This window comes from Typha latifolia, chromosome 10, assembly GCF_019914945.1.
Source record: "Typha latifolia isolate L0001 chromosome 10, TyphaL0001v2, whole genome shotgun sequence".
In the NCBI taxonomy this organism is placed as follows: domain Eukaryota; kingdom Viridiplantae; phylum Streptophyta; class Magnoliopsida; order Poales; family Typhaceae; genus Typha; species Typha latifolia.
The window spans coordinates 594486-610827 of NC_133095.1; the positions used below are offsets into that span (position 1 = coordinate 594486).

General features: G+C 40.3%; 3 protein-coding genes across 3 annotated transcripts; 2 read left to right on the forward strand and 1 right to left on the reverse strand.

Annotated features, from left to right (window-relative positions):
• Positions 1-567: 567 nt before the first annotated feature.
• Positions 568-6128, forward strand: LOC140796799 (casein kinase II subunit alpha-2-like). Its single transcript, XM_073149922.1, has 10 exons — positions 568-1016; positions 1120-1249; positions 1787-1981; positions 3310-3467; positions 4472-4562; positions 4644-4709; positions 5303-5385; positions 5513-5576; positions 5661-5729; positions 5844-6128. The coding sequence occupies exons 1-10, from the start codon at positions 697-699 to the stop codon at positions 5901-5903; spliced, it is 1236 nt and encodes a 411-aa protein (XP_073006023.1). The 5' UTR covers positions 568-696; the 3' UTR covers positions 5904-6128.
• Positions 6129-10113: 3985 nt separating this feature from the next.
• On the forward strand, positions 10114-12547 carry LOC140796203 (probable N-acetyltransferase HLS1-like). Its single transcript, XM_073149124.1, has 3 exons — positions 10114-11025; positions 11163-11335; positions 11415-12547. Exons 1-3 carry the CDS (start codon positions 10849-10851, stop codon positions 12265-12267), a joined length of 1203 nt encoding a protein of 400 aa, XP_073005225.1. The 5' UTR covers positions 10114-10848; the 3' UTR covers positions 12268-12547.
• A 1485-nt stretch (positions 12548-14032) lies between these two features.
• LOC140796204 (zinc finger protein 1-like) lies at positions 14033-15212 on the reverse strand. Its single transcript, XM_073149125.1, has one exon. The coding sequence runs from the start codon at positions 14843-14845 to the stop codon at positions 14153-14155; it is 693 nt and encodes a 230-aa protein (XP_073005226.1). The 5' UTR covers positions 14846-15212; the 3' UTR covers positions 14033-14152.
• Positions 15213-16342: the final 1130 nt, after the last annotated feature.

A 16342-nucleotide genomic window follows, 5' to 3' on the forward strand; every position in this document is an offset into this window, starting at 1 on the left:
AACTTCTTGGAATTTTTGTACCAACTCGGCCTCTTTCAATATATTACAATAAACAAAATTAATTTCTTAGGACAAGATGTCCACTTCAACTGAGAGACTTATCCGTTCTGCCCAGATTTATCCGGATATATTGAAAATTGACAAAATTTGGGGCCTCTTTAGTTAGAGAATATCTTTTCAGATAAGGATGTGAAAAGATATTCTATTGCAAATGCCAGAATAAGTTTGGTTTAGAAATTTATTCTAGCATCTCAGCTGTAAGAACGAGGAGCATCTACATAAAGAGGCCGGGCGTATCTACCGACTTCAATAACAACTTTGCCGACTCCTGTAATGTTTCGCGGTATCGGCGCAGTAGGTGAAACCGGCAAAGGTGCCGGAGGCCACAGCCGACTTATCTCGAGAAAATCTGGAGATATTTCCATATGACACCCTGTATTTAATCGATTTTACATTTACCATGGCTGAGTTCGGATTTTTTTTTTAAATGAAAAATGATAAGGTTAAATGCAGATTCGTTTAGATGTAGGGTGTTATATGCAAACTTTCCTAAATCAAGAATAACTCGTACCTTTTATTCCAGGGGTAGATAGCAAATCCTCGAGATAGAGGCGAGGAGAGAGAGGGGTAGATAACAAAGGAAGGTATAGATGGGCTCGCCGCCCTCGTGATACCCCTCGTCTCTCCCTCCTTTACATGGCCTTGTGGCCTCTCCGCTCCACCGCATCCCATCGTCTCCTCCTCTTCCCCTCCTCTTGCCCTCCTCCTCCTCTTCCTCTCCTCTTTCTCCTCCCTCTCCGGTGGTTCTCCGCCGCGCCGCCGCTCACCGGCGCCGCCGACCCCCCCGTCCGCATCCGCTCCATCCTCGCCTCCGTCGCCACCGATACCATGGCACAGCGCATCGGGAAAGCCATCCGCCGCCCCGGCGCTGCCTCTAAGGCACGTGTGTACACCGATGTCAACGTCGTCCGTCCCCAGGAGTACTGGGACTACGAGTCTCTCACCGTCCAATGGGGGTAACTCCTACCTGATATTGATATATTCCCTTTTCCCTCTGATATTTATATTTTCGAAGTCGAGATTAGGGTTTTTGTGCGATGAAATTTGTTCATGGTGAAGGGAGCAAGATGATTATGAGGTTGTTCGGAAGGTCGGGAGAGGTAAATACAGCGAGGTTTTCGAGGGAGTCCACAGTATCGACAACGAGCGGTGCATTATTAAGATATTGAAGCCGGTAAAGAAGAAAAAGGTGCGATTTTATTCTTCTTATAAAAGTATATGCTATCTCGCTGTAATGATCAAAAGCTTTTCTTGCTTTTGTTTGTTCTTTCCTGTCCGCATGATGGAATTTGTCTTTCTGTAACTGCATTTTTTATGCATTGTGTTTGTAGACATGGTATGATGCTACCCTGCAGTTGAAGAAATAAGCATGCCTAATTTAGCTAAAGGTTATTAATATGATCTTATTAGCAAGGATAGGAAATCATCAAGATGTAAGTGGAAGTTAGAGGAACATGTAAAAGAAATAATTCTAATGCAAAAGGCAACAATATAATTGAAGGCCAATCCCCTGCAATTTACATACATTGTAAGCTTAGTTCTTCAATAGAAAGATATAGGGGAACACAATTGGTTCTTCAATAGAAACCTTAGTGTTTCATGCTCGCATTTTTTTGTGACGACCTGCCAATAATAATATCTTTCTGCTTTCATTTTAAACTTGAAGGACCTCCTGTACATCTTTTTCTGAATCTCATTAATTTCTGTGTTTGCTTTTACAATGCAGATCAAGAGGGAAATAAAGATACTCCAGAACCTATGTGGTGGACCAAATATTGTGAAGCTACTTGATATTGTCAGAGATCAGCAATCGAAGACACCCAGTTTAATCTTTGAGCACATCAATAATACAGATTTTAAAGTTCTTTATCCAACTTTGTCAGACTATGATATCCGATACTATATTTATGAATTGCTGAAGGCAAGGCTATGTTTTCATGTGCATAATGAATTATAGCTAAAAATGTTAATTCACTGAAGCATGACATTTGCTTTTGTTATCATCATCATTTTTATTGATTACATTACTGTTTCTCATTAGTTCTATTATTTTGATGCTTCTAAAAGGTTCTTATCCAATTTCGACAGATGAAATGAATATTATATTTCATAAGCTGTCAGTGTTCCTTCTACAGCGGTTTAGGTTCTGATTAATTTGGCATATCACATACTTATGGTGATTCAGCATTTTCACAATACTTATGGTGATTCAGCATTTTCAGTGTAGAGACATTAAGGTAAAAAGTAGATACTGGTAGGTGACTTTTATCTAAGTGATTACATCTCTGAGATGAGATTAGACAACAATGGAACATAAATGGCATATGAACATTGTGATGAGTTGATAGAAGATGAAATTATGTAACTGTACAATAAATTTGTGTATTAAAGTTTGTATACTTTAGTATTTCAGGAAATTTGATCCTGAAGAATTTCTTAGGTGTACCTAATGTTGGTAAGTGACACCTAGAGATGATGCAATTGAATAGGAAAACCTTCTTTTGGAAACTATTATATTGCTGTCAGATGAACAGAAAGTGTGAAAGTGTTACTGTTAGGTTATGGGTATGGTTGACGCACTCAATTTTTACTGACGCCAAAGGTGATCTACCTCAGGCACACAGCGATTTCTTTATAGTCAGTCCATTCATTAGTGCTTGGAGCCACTATGGGCTTTTGGATTGTTTTAAGTCAAATATCCTTGATATTTTGTTCCTTTTTGCTAATATCTATGTACTGTTGTTCTATTTTGTATAGGGTTCTTAAGTGTTTTTTGCTGAGATGCTGAATGTTAAGTAGTTCAGTGCCTCAGGGTGGTCCAAGATTTTTTTTTTCTCGTGTTTAAACTTTCCATACAACGAGTTATGCTGCTTCTCATATAAACGCAACTAGTCATATCTAGCGTGCTTCTTCCCTCTTTGATAATCCCCTAACATGGAACTGCCAGGCCACACAAATGTTTCTTCACTAACTTGTGAGCCCTTTACAGATCACGCTTGATTTATAAAAGTAACCCTTTATTTCTGCATAACAATGGTTGTTCTCGGAGATAATCCTGATTGGTGAATCGTAATGTAATTAGTTTTCTAGATGTTCTTAAAAATATTCAGATATTAATGGATAAGGTCGATTCAACTTGTGTTCATTCTTTGTGCGTGCGCGCACACACACATAATTCCCTTTCATTCCATGGTAGTGTTAGGTTCCATCAAATTTGATTGTCTTTAACTTTTTCAGGTATTTGTGTAGGCACTCGATTATTGTCACTCACAAGGAATCATGCACAGAGATGTCAAACCTCATAATGTGATGATTGATCATGGGCAGCGCAAACTTCGTCTCATTGACTGGGGTCTTGCAGAGTTCTATCATCCTGGGAAGGAGTATAATGTTCGAGTTGCTTCAAGGTCAGTTCCCCTTCCAGTAGTTGTTTGTGTACAGTGGATTTGGATGTGCTTTTTTTTTTCCTTACTGGAATACTTGTATCTACAAGAGTCTAGTACCTTAACTGCTGCATAAAATTGAGAAGGAGTCCTACATGTTTCATCAATGATCAGAGGACCTCTGTGAATTACATCGATTTTTAATAGATCAGACTGATGATTTTATGATTGCTGCCATGCGGACTGTTATATGGTTTAAGGAACAATGAGTTTTTTGTACTATTTTTGTAGGTTCATTTATTAATGTATCATAAAGGTTGGTTGTATTGATCATTGCATCCTAAGTTGGTTGGGCGGCGACTTGACTAGGTTTTTCCAGAATTTGTCTTGTTATATATTTCTTGTTGTGTGGATGACACCCTGTTCCTCTGCTTGCTGCTTTTGTTGATGAGGACACAAGTTATGTTACTAGCAACTTCAGAAGCATTCAGATCTAGCATGTGGCTTTTTTTTCTGGTTAAGACCATAGCAAGCGATTTTCTTGGGTTGCATCTATGGCATGCTATAGCTGTTCAATGCAATCTGGGCTCTTTTATTGGTTAGCTAGTAACTGGCCAGGAGATTTGTCAAAAAATTCATCCTGCTGATCTAGCTGTTAACCATGACATTTTGGTGTTCTGTTTTTTCTGTGTATACTTCTCCTGCTGCTTCATCTGTTCTATTTTAAAGTATAAAAGGATCTGGGCATGGGAACCGAATGATATTGTTTTTAGAAAGAAAAAAAGTTTGATTTATAGCACTGGAAGATGTTCTATGTAATGACAATGACTTCATATCTGCATTTTAATCTCCAGATTTGTTTTGGCATGTATACTCATCTTTTCATCATCCTGAAATTAAACAATTATAAAAATGTTGACCTGTTTTCGGTGGCAAACTTTTGAGAAAACCTGTGTAGGTAAATCAAATAGTATTCATTTAGCTTATGTGGTCATTACCATGCTTCCTGTTTATAATTACTTTGTTAGATACTTCAAGGGCCCAGAGCTTCTTGTCGACTTGCAAGATTACGACTATTCTTTGGACATGTGGAGCCTCGGTTGTATGTTTGCTGGGATGGTAAGTAGTGTGCTAGTCATAGCCATTCAGCAACATTACCTTTCCTAAACTCTATAGTCATTAGCACATCATCTTCCTCAGATATTTCGTAAGGAGCCTTTCTTTTATGGACATGACAATTATGACCAATTGGTAAAAATAGCTAAGGTATGTTCTAGTTTTTCAAGTCAATAAGATGTTCTTTTGTTACTTTTGGGTTTGTTTTCATATTTCCTGTTGCAGATAAGATTGTGTAATACGACATTGCTCTTCCTTTTCACCCTTTCTGAGTATGTACTTTCACTTTCTATTGACACTTTATTTAGCTAATATATTTTCAATCTCTGTTAAATTTTTATACCTACAAGCAGCTTGATTTTGCTGGTATACCAGAATGTTCAAATAACATTGCCTTCTGTTTTAGTTTAGTTAGTTGTTTTCAAATAATCTTAGTTTGGCTTCTGATAGGTGATAATCCAGTCCACATGAGGTGGATGTTGAATATTTACTGGCGATGTCTTATCGGAAATTGGGTAAAAGTAAGAATGCTAGTAAATATCATACATTTATATAAAAAGGAAAAAGTTGAATAACAGTAATTACCTTCTGTGCAGATCATAGCTTGCTGTTCTTGTAGAGTTATTTTGATCATAATTCTTTAACCTTGGGTCTGATAGATTGGTATCTCTATTTATTTTCTTATACAAGAATTAATAAACCTCATCTTTTGGAGCCCAATTGAGACCTGATGTCTGATCCAGGTGCTAGGAACAGAAGAATTGAATGCATATCTTGGAAAATATCGTCTTGAGCTTGACCCACACCTTGAGGCACTTGTCGGAAGGTTGAGAATATTGCTCTTTTAATTTATTAATCGTACAAACTTTTTCTTGAGAGAAATCATACGAGCTTGTTTTTTTTTTGTAAGACTGGAATTTTCTCCAGAATTAACGGTATTGCTGTTGTCACAGGCACAGCAGGAAGCCATGGACAAGGTTTGTTAATGCTGATAATCAGCATCTGGCAGCCCCCGAGGTGGGTTGATCTCATGGCCTTTACATTGATTCTGTTCTGTACTTGTTTCTTGTCGTCTTCTTTAACCTATTGCGTCTTCTGTAGGCGATTGACTTTGTGGACAAGCTGCTTCGCTATGACCACCAGGAGAGGCCAACGGCTAAAGAAGCTATGGTAATAGCACTTGCTACCATTGTAGCAACAAATTGTTGCAAAAATTTATCTAGACCAATGTAGTTAATAATGTCATAACCCATTGTCTAACTAATAATTACCCACTGCATACAGGCGCATCCCTACTTTTATCCAGTGAGAAGTGCTGAAAGCAGCAGGACACGCACTGAGTAGTTTGGATTTTGAGTGTGAATTCCTGCACTAATGTTTGTTTCTAATTATCGTTTCTTATCATTTCTGTGCACTATCAAGTATCAAGAGTGGGCAATCTTTTTAAACTACCGGTGGAAGAACATTGTACAAAGAAGTCAAAAAAGCTATTTTCTCACTGCCTAGTCATTGTGTTTCAAAATATAATATCAATCACTGGAGGCAATTGGCATGTCTTCTTCCAAAGAATGTGTTCTTGAATTCAAGCTTTTGAGGGCATTGGTTCTGCGTTTGTTATCTTGTTTCTTTCATGGACAATCATATATACTCTAAACTTTAGCTTGTTGAATAGCTTCTTTAGCTGTCTTCTTCCCCTCTTATTTGCTTGAGAGTCCATTTCATCCAAGTCCTTTTCTGATAGCGGACTTGAAGATGTCTAGTGTACGTCCTTGGATCTTTGACTCAGATTTTACATTCCTATCAGATTAGCTCCTTATTTGTTCTCTCATAGGAAAAAGGTGTTGCAACAACATATGATTAGGATCTCTTACTCTCTGATGTGAACTTGCTCCTAATCAAATAATTGTGTACCAATTCTGATGGTACTTGTGACATTGGCATGCAAAGTGAGCGTTTTAATTCAAGTGTGCTTATTGGATACTACCTGATGAGGTACCTTTCCTAGGCCAGTCAATTGTAAATTACTGAAATTTGACAGTGATGGCCTTCTCTCGTACCGAACGTAGAATGTAGCTTAGTGGTCATTGCTGTTCATGATTTGGTCGGTGAACCAACCTTCATTAGTAGCATATGATACATAGGGCCACAATTCATGGAGGCTGAAAAGATTCCAATTTGTTAAATACCTTATTCTCAGCTCTCTTTTAATAATTTTTATCAGAAAAGTATATTTTAGAGTTTTCTTTGATTAAATTAGCCCTCCTAATATCTAGAAATCAGGACACCAGGTGTGAGAAAAAAAAATTTGTCTATAAATCGTTGATTTAGAAGCAGCGATTTATATTAAAAGGGCGTTAAATTATTATATTAAAAAAAGTTATTTAAATTTTGGTAAAATTTTTATACAAGTGACTTATATTTGAGTTTTAAAATAAATTAAATGCGTAAAAGAATTAGTGAAAGAATAATTTTAAATAGTTTTTTTTAAAAAACTCATTTTATCGTTGCAATGGAGTGGCGATTTGATAGTTAGACTAGTTAGTAGTTACTCCTGTCCGTCTCAATTGGGATGTAGAGTAGTCTAATTCATCACGAGTGACGACGCAAGAAGTGAGGAGAGAAGGCCAAGTGTCCGGTCACTCGGCCAGCAGTCACTATAGCCGAGTGACAAAGATGGAGATGTCCACATCTCTCCACCCCCATCCATGATTCCGACAACATGGCAACTCCCATGGCTCCATCGACACTTGGCATCACATGGCATAACATGGTGATATGGTATGGCAGCCCCTCATCCTCATGACATGGCTCATCGAAAACAATGGATGCTATATATGATAAACCATCCATTTCAAGTGGGGGGGTAAGACCGTAGACACGACACAGGAAGGCGACATGGATGAAACCTAAAGGAGATGGTATGGTATGGTATGGTTGAATGTTTGATCCATTCCCATTTGAATTTTGTAGGTCCAAAACGAATGGTGTTCAAAGGGCCCCACTTTGGTCTTCTGGGCTCTTATCCCAAACTCTAACTCTTCGATACGTCTCTAATTTGTTGTCTTATTGTACACGTCTTACGGTCTATGCTCTGCTTTTGGAGTAGGTAGTAATGAAGGATTAAAATATGAATAAATAAACTTTTTCCTCTCTCGCTCTCTCTCTCTCTCTCTCTCTCTCTCTCTCTCTCTCTCTCTCTCTCTCTTTGATAAATATTTTGGCATCGATTTTGTGGTACAGAAAGGGATAGTGCTTCTTTTTTTCCTTTTACTCTGGCATGGCCCATGGGCTTTGGTAGATATAGATGGAAAGAAGCTTGGGATTTTTTTGTCTTCCAAAGTAGATTATGCTCATGGTCAAAGATATGGTGTGTTGAAGCCCAACTGCTGGTTTTGGACTCTTCTGAACCATATGTCCATATCCTTCTCCCCAAAAATCTCAAGTTTAAAATTTTCTGGACTACCAGAATTTTACAATCTAATTATATCTATTTTTTTTTACTGTAGTGTAACAAAATATACATCGACTATTAAAAATAAATGCAATTATTTTTCTATTGCTAAATCAAAAAACTAAGTATAATTAAATTGGATATATATGATGTGACAGATTGACCAATGTCTCATATGGTAATGATGCAAGAGCAAGGGCATCACAGCATGATGGCATAGCTGGCATGCCCAACTAAGCAAGACCAAGCCTGACATTGCATGCCATGTGTACATGCCTCTCCTCGACAGCATAATGTTTGGTCTAAACACTATATCTTTACTATGAGATTGTCTAAAGATTGCCTACCATAACACATGCATTTGAGACAGCTCCAACTGTAGCTAGAATCCCAATTATGGATGAGAGAAGTCCTTCAGACTCGTCACATACTTACAACCACAAGTTGCTATTATCTTATTACATTTTTAAGCATTACCCCCGGATTTTATGCAGCCTACCCAGCAACAACAACAACTTACAATTACAATCCGAGCGCACAAAACAATGTTCTTCTAAGTTGAAAATGTTAACAATATTAAACTCTTAATTTAGTGAGTGTACAACTAATTGGCACCCTTAATTTGAGGCAGCTGAGGGTTAATTAATCCCCCACCACCATGTCTCGAGCCACTCCCCACCAGCCATCCCCATTCTCCAAGCCCTGCTTTTGGGTCAACCCTCTCTCTCTCTCTCTCTCTCTCTCTCTCTCTCTCACAGACCCCTAAATCCAACATCAGACACTAATCCCTAATTGCCGCAAACTTGCTGCCCTACTTGTCCAAATATTATGCTCTCTCTAACCTTATAATAAGTCTAGTGTTTTGAGTCAGAAAAAGGTAAGGTGGCAGCCATCCATGTGGCCATGTGGACAAAGGTAGGTTATCTGCGCGGACTTTCGGTCCCGTCTTGGTACGACAATCCTTGGTTAGTATTCTCATATCTATTTTGCGACAAATAGGGTTCAACCCTAACACCGGTAGAGAGTGGGAAACATAATCTAATTAATTATACGGATTGAATCGAGGCAACTGTCTTTAATTAGCATGTGTTTAGCGATGCTTAATTACTTTAGTGATACATTAGGACACAATAATACTAGGGCTGTCTCTTCCATTGAGCAACATGCTGTTACCGGTGGAGAACTAGCTGTTAGAATCCTCTTAGCAACAATAAAAATAAAATTATATTTACAAAATTGAGTTGAGTTGAACTTGAGCCAGTTTATAGTATGAAAACTAGCTGATGGAGAAGAATGAGAAATAATATTTAAAACCAAGTGGGCCTCCAATCTAAAATTCCTAATAAGTGTGACTTATGAATTGTCCAGTCAACATCATTGCATGGTTTAGGAGAGGGATGGATATGGAAAGAATAGAATCCCAATCATTGCCATCCATTCCCATTGCTATTGCCCATCATCATCATCATCATCATCATCTAAAACGGCTCTCCTCCTAATCTTCTATTAAGTAATTAAATCCCTGACCACCTATCATTATTAGCTAACTGTTAAGAAAGCAACCATCGCCCTCCTTATTCTCTCTCTACGCACGTCATAAAAACGTACTTCTAGAGGATCGGAATTGCACATATAGTTTTTTATACTATTTTTATAAAATAAAAAAGAGATAAATTTTATTGTTTTTTAATAGATAAATTTACTGGTCCTCGTTGCCACGTCAGCGACGGATGGCTTGGATCTGGGTGGTCCCCCCGAGTGCCACCTAATTTAAATGGCGTCGTGATAGTAATTAATGCTTTGGTGACCAGTAGGAGGGTTTCATAATTACGATCGTGATCCCGCCGTTAACCGCCGCCTTGGCGTCCACGTGGCGCGCGTCCCATGGCCTTCTCCCTGAATTGCTGGCGGCCGTCGTGCCACGTCGCGGCCCCACTGAGTCAGTTCGGTTGCATTGCTATAACAGGGAATTTTTCTAAAAGAAAGGACCATTAATGCGCACCCTGGACTCTACCTCTTTACATACCCAAGTGGGGTTTTTTAGCCTGCGAAATTTACCCTTCTACCCTCCTTCTTCCTCAGTAGGAAATTTGCATTTGAAACTAAATAGTGAGGATGGAAGGGCCTGAATCGCAAAATTGCTTACAGTGGCGGGTGCTATTTGCAAATTGGATTAGGTTATGAGGCGGGTTATGATGGGAAATGATTTGATATATCCGCGGCGCACCAGATGCTCGGCCGGCGCAGCCATAGCCGCAATTCCCCCTACTCTCTCTCTCTCTCTCTCAGAGAGTGAGAGAGAAAGCGACGATTCTAGAGAGAGAGAGTGAGAGAGAGAGAGAGTTGTAAGTGAGAGGGCCCATCGCCTCATATCTGAATGTACCCCACTAACTCGTGCTCTCCTCTTCTTTCTCTTGACCACCACCATTACTACTTCACCCCCTCCTCCAGTTCATTCGCTCGTTTATAAATAACCACCACTCCACCCTCCTCTTCCTCTCACTCCTCCATTAAAGCCTTCCCAATGATGAAAACCAACTAGCGTAGAAAAGCCCAAAACGATATATATCGGAAAGAAAGCCCAAAAAGAGTGAGAGAGAGCCTTGGAGTGTGTATCTGTTAGTTGATATCAAGGAAAAGCAAAAAAGAGATCCTCCTTTCTTTCCCTCTTCCTCTTGCTTCGCCTCACACGTGATTCAAGAGGAGTCTTTATAACTCCTCCTCCTTTTCCTTTTGCCGTATATATATACACACACACACACATATATAGTTCTTCAAGAACTCTTCTTTGTTCCTCTATAGAGAGAGAGAGAGAGAGAGAGAGAGAGAGAGATTGAGATGGAGGAAGAGGAGGTGATCGTAGTGAGAGAATACGACGCCGAGCGAGACCGCCATGGCGTGGAGGCGGTGGAGCGGATGTGTGAGGTGGGTCCCAGCGGTAAGCTATGCCTCTTCACCGACCTCCTCGGCGATCCTCTTTGCCGCATCCGCCATTCTCCTGCCTCCCTCATGCTGGTATTAATTCTATTTTATTATTATTATTATTATTATTATTATTATTATTATTATTATTATTATTATTATTATTATTTGTTTCTTTCGAACGTTGTTGGCTTTTCCTCTTCTTAGACCTTAGTCGCGAATCATAATAGGTTGCGGAAACAACTAATGGGCCGGTTCGCGAGATCGTGGGCCTTGTCCGCGGCTGCATCAAGACCGTCTCCTGCGGCACCCACAACCCGCACCGCTTCCCCGCGAGGCACCACACCCCTCTCTTCACCAAGGTCGCCTATCTCCTCGGCCTCCGCGTCTCCCCTTACCACCGGTACGGTACCTATCAATATTATTATCCTTATATTCTTCATAAGATTATTACAAACTATTAATTGGATTATTTGGAATAGGCGAAGAGGTATTGGGTTGAAGCTGGTGCGGAGAATGGAGGAATGGTTTCGAGAAATGGGAGCGGAGTATTCTTACATGGCGACGGATAAAGACAACGAGGCGTCGGTGCGGTTATTCACCGAGCGGTGCGGGTACTCCAAGTTCCGGACACCGTCCATCCTAGTCAATCCGGTGTTCGCTCACCGCCTCCACCTCCCGCGCCGCGCACAAATTATCCGGCTCCCGCCGCGCGAAGCCGAGATGCTCTACCGGCTCCGATTCGCCTCCGTCGAGTTCTTCCCCCGCGACATCGACGCCGTCCTCTCCAATTCCTTGTCGTTGGGGACCTTCCTCGCCGTGGAGGGCTCGTTCGAGTGGCGCGGTGCCGAGTCGTTCCTTGCCGAGCCGCCAGAGTCGTGGGCGGTGGCGAGCGTGTGGAACTGCAAGGAGGTGTTCCGGCTCGAGGTCCGCGGCGCGTCGAGGTGGCGCCGCGGCTTCGCCCGGACGAGCCGGCTCGTGGACCGGGCCTTCTCCTGGCTCCGGATCCCGTCCGTGCCCGACCTCTTCCGCCCGTTCGGGCTCTACTTCCTGTACGGCGTCGGCGGCGAGGGCTGCGGCGCAACGAGGCTGGTGACGGCGCTGTGCCGGCACGTGCACAACATGGCCCGCGACGGCGGGTGCAGCGTGGTGGCGGCCGAGGTGGCGGCGTGCGAGCCGCTCAGGGCCGGGATCCCCCACTGGGGGAGGCTATCGTGCGCCGAGGACCTATGGTGCGTGAAGCGGCTCGCCGAGGAGTATAGCGATGGGGCTCTCGGTGACTGGACCAAGAAGCCTCCTGGGCCGTCCATCTTTGTGGACCCCAGGGAGTTTTAGCCCCATCCGACGGTGGATTACCATAGGAAGCTGTAATTTTCTCTTTTAGCCCCTCCCTTTCTTTTCTTTTTTCTTTTTTTTTAAAAAAAGTGTTTTGCATAGTTTTTGAAGAAAACACTTGGTAACGGATTTAGGGAATTTTTCGCCTGTTTTTCGTGGGGAGAAAAGAGTAGTTCGTAACGGTTTAGAGAGGAGAAATGGGTCGAAGAAGAAATAGTAAGCAATGTAGGCTGTCTTTTTTAGGACTTTTTAACTAACTAAAAGACTTATCCTTCTCTTCCTTTCCTTTCCTCTCCTCTCCTTTTCTTTTCTTTACTTTACTTTATTAAAAGAATATCTTCTTTGAGCTTTCTATTTCTCAGAATATCCCGGAGAAAACTCAAATCTTGCTAAATTCTGGGTAGCCCTTAATGAAGCCACTTTTGTTGTATATTAGCCTAAAGAAGCACCAGTGAGATTGGATCCTAATCTGAAATTGAGTGAAAGTCTTCATCCTAATCATGTGATGGTGTACTCGAGAATCGAGATCTATTAGGGGACAAGATTGGGCCCTCGAACTATGTTTAAATGATCCGACATGTTGAATTCACTAATAGTATCCAATATAAGGGTCCATCTTGTCTACCACTTTGGTCTTTGGGCCCAATATCTTTAGAGAGAGGCATCGCCAATTTGATTCCTAAAAAATCTTCTTTTTCCGACGACAAGAAGAGTAAGTAATATTAGAGAAAATCCACAGTCAATAAAACAAATCCATTATCTCTGCTTGGTAGCTTTCTTTGATTTTGATGGCCTAAGTTTCCAAGTAGTCTCCTTGATATTTTCAAGGGTTTATATATATGAACATGATTGAAGAGTTATTCATGCGGAGGAGATTAGACATATATTTTTATTTCTTGTTACATTATTTTTACTACAAATTTAATATTAGACGAACTTAAAATTAAACAGCTTTTTTTTAGTTGACAAAAAAGTTATGTTGCGATTTATACTCTATGTAACTCAAATTATTAAAAAAACAAAATCAATAATAAATATAAAAAGAAGAGTTAAAAAGTAAGGATGTAACATAAACAAGTTACCTGCTTAGATGTGCAATAACTCCTCACTAGGCCAGCATCCTAAAACTTGACTATTAAACATTATAGATTATTAAAGTTAAATAACCAAATCAATGAAAAGAAAAGGTTATCCTACAGAAATTGAAATCGTATAGACATTTTGATTTTCACAAACAAAATTCTCTCGCTTTTCTTATAGTCTAGAAAAAGAATTGCTTTATACTTTTATTCATTTTAAAAAAAAATTCAATTGCATATTAAACATGTATATTAATACAGTCTAACCTGATAAAATATTCTATTACTAATATAATTAAAGTGAGAGCTTCAAGTTGAACCCATTCTTAAAAATATCGGAAGATTAAAAAATCAGTTTGAGAATGGTGGACGACAAAAAATAATCTCCTAACTCAAAATTATCTTACTTTCTTATAACTATTAAAAAATAGAAATGGGTAACATTTTATTTATTTATTTTTAATTAAATGTTTGTATACTGATACTAACTAATTTGAATTCGAATTATGTGTACATTAACACAAACAATTTGATTATAAGGAGAGAATGAAGAGGAAATATAGACTAATCGGCCTTGTAATAAAAGCTACTCTTAATTCTTTAGACGACTTACTAGTCTGTTAGATTGGGTGGTCAGTGTGCAGAAGAAAAAATATAAATGGAATTAAATAAGATTGCTCACTAGCTAGAAAGAATGAATAATTCTCTGCATAAATGAATAAATATAGAGAGTTAAACGAATAAATGAATAGATATTAAATTATAAGAGATGAGTGGGAAGTGGGAAAGATATTCTATAGATTAATCTAGGCATGAATAAGAAGGCGCGGTTTCTTGAAGGCGAGAGGACTCTGCACCTCCTCCTCCTCCTCCACCGTCGCGCACCGCCGCGTGCCGTCGAACCTGGGGATCTCCGGCATCGCGGGGAGGTTCAGATCAAACACCCTTTGGCTGCGGCTCGAGCTCGCCGCCGACGGAGCTCCGATCCCCTCGCCCCCGCCTCCGATGATCCCCTCGTAGTGGCATCTCTTGTGCCCCCCGAGCGCCTGCCCCGTCGGGAACGTCTTCAGGCACACCGAGCACTGGTGCACCCTACCGCCGCCGCCGGTGGACGATCCCGATCCCGACACCGATCCAGATCCCGATCCCGACGCCGCCGGAGAAATAGCCGAAGATTCGTGGGCGGCGATCGGCTTCCTGGGCCCGCCGTGGCTGGCCTTGTGCCCGCCGAGGGCCTGGTAGGATCCGAACGCCTTCCCGCACACGGAGCACTTGTACTCCAACCTCGCCGGCGGGGGCGGCAGGTCCGGGATGCGGCGGTCTGATCCGGCGCCGCCGCGGGCGAGCATGACGAGGCAGAGGGCGAGGTACTCCTCCTCGGTGAGCGTGCGGTGGCGCCGCGATCGCTTCCGCTTCGCCCACCCCTCGAGGTGGGGGAACTCTTCCCCAATCGCCGATGTAATTGGGGCAGCAGAAGTCTCTAGAGCATTCATCACCATTAAATCGGATGGCTGAGGTTGATCAATCAGGAAGAGAGAGAGAGAGAGAAGAAGAAGAAGAAATGAAGAAGGCTTAGCTTGGGGAGAGTTGGGTAGTAGTGAGGAGTGAAGAAGATTATTGGGAAGTTGTCATATATAGGGAGGAGAGTAAGGTCTAAATTGGGAAGTTGCGTCGGAGTTGGGTTAGTTGTGGGGACGATATAAAACAGTCGTGCGTCAACGACCGGTGAGTGGAGTGGAAGTAGGAAGGGACTAAGGAATAGAATACTCTCAAGTTTCTCCTTTGCTTAACCGGTGACCGTAGCTTAATACAAAGGAGTAAGAGGTGGGATGACCTCAGAGGTGAGGAAAGGTGGATCGCATTACGAATTCTGGGAGGATAGAGTACACAAGTTGGATTAGGCAGTTGTTTGTTTCGTTCTTTAGGTGGACTTTCCAAAGCGGCAGCTTTGGAGCCTTCGCACGAAGCATCGCAGGTGAGTACACGTGTTTCTTATTTCCCTTGCCGGATGGCTTGTTCCAGTACAATACTACTTGTTTTTTTGTTTTTAATTCGACGAGCTAAGATAGCTAAACCGCCGTTCAATTATGGAATTGTAATATAGACTTAATTTAAAATGAGTCTCTTTATTTTAGTATATTATTTCAATATTACTCTTATTTTTTTCTATATAATTTTTAAAAACTAATTTATTGATGACCTAAGATTATTATTTTACTCTTTAAGATGATGATATATAATTATAGGCCATATTAGTTACATTGCTATGCTCTCTCTCTCTCTCTCCTTAGCTCTATATACCGTATAGTGCGTAATATTATCCCGCATACTTAAGTGCAAAATTATAACATCGCATACGCATAGACTTTGCATCTTTCTACCTACTCGTGTAATGCGGAATATTGTCCTGCATACTCATATACAAAAACTTCGCATCTTTCCATATACTCGTGCAGTGTGGAGTATTATCCTATATAACTGAGTTTGGATTTAGAACTCTGCATACTCGTATAATGTGAAAAAATTTATTAATATTATTTTTGTCGGTAATATGGGAAAGATAGGAAATACATGGAAATAAGCATTAAATACAGTATAATGCAAGTTTACAGAGTTTGTTAAGTTAGTAGTTGTAATAAAAAATAAATTATTTTAGAAAAAAATAATATTTATTTATATTATTTTAATATATACTCGAGAGTATTTTCGCGTTCAAAATATTATCAATTACAAATACAATTATATTTGTAATACTTTAATATTAATTTTATGTCGTATTAAATATAATTATTACTCTATTGAACTAAATATTACAAGAACTTATACTAATATAAGTTCTGTTATTTAGATATTAAAAATTAAAATAGTAATATTTATTTTAATCATTTTTCACAAGTGAGCATAGTATAAGATAATTGACGTACAACTCAGGAGATATTGATAATTATTTTGCCATCTCTTAGCAGCCAGATTTGAACACCTTAATTGGTTAAAAG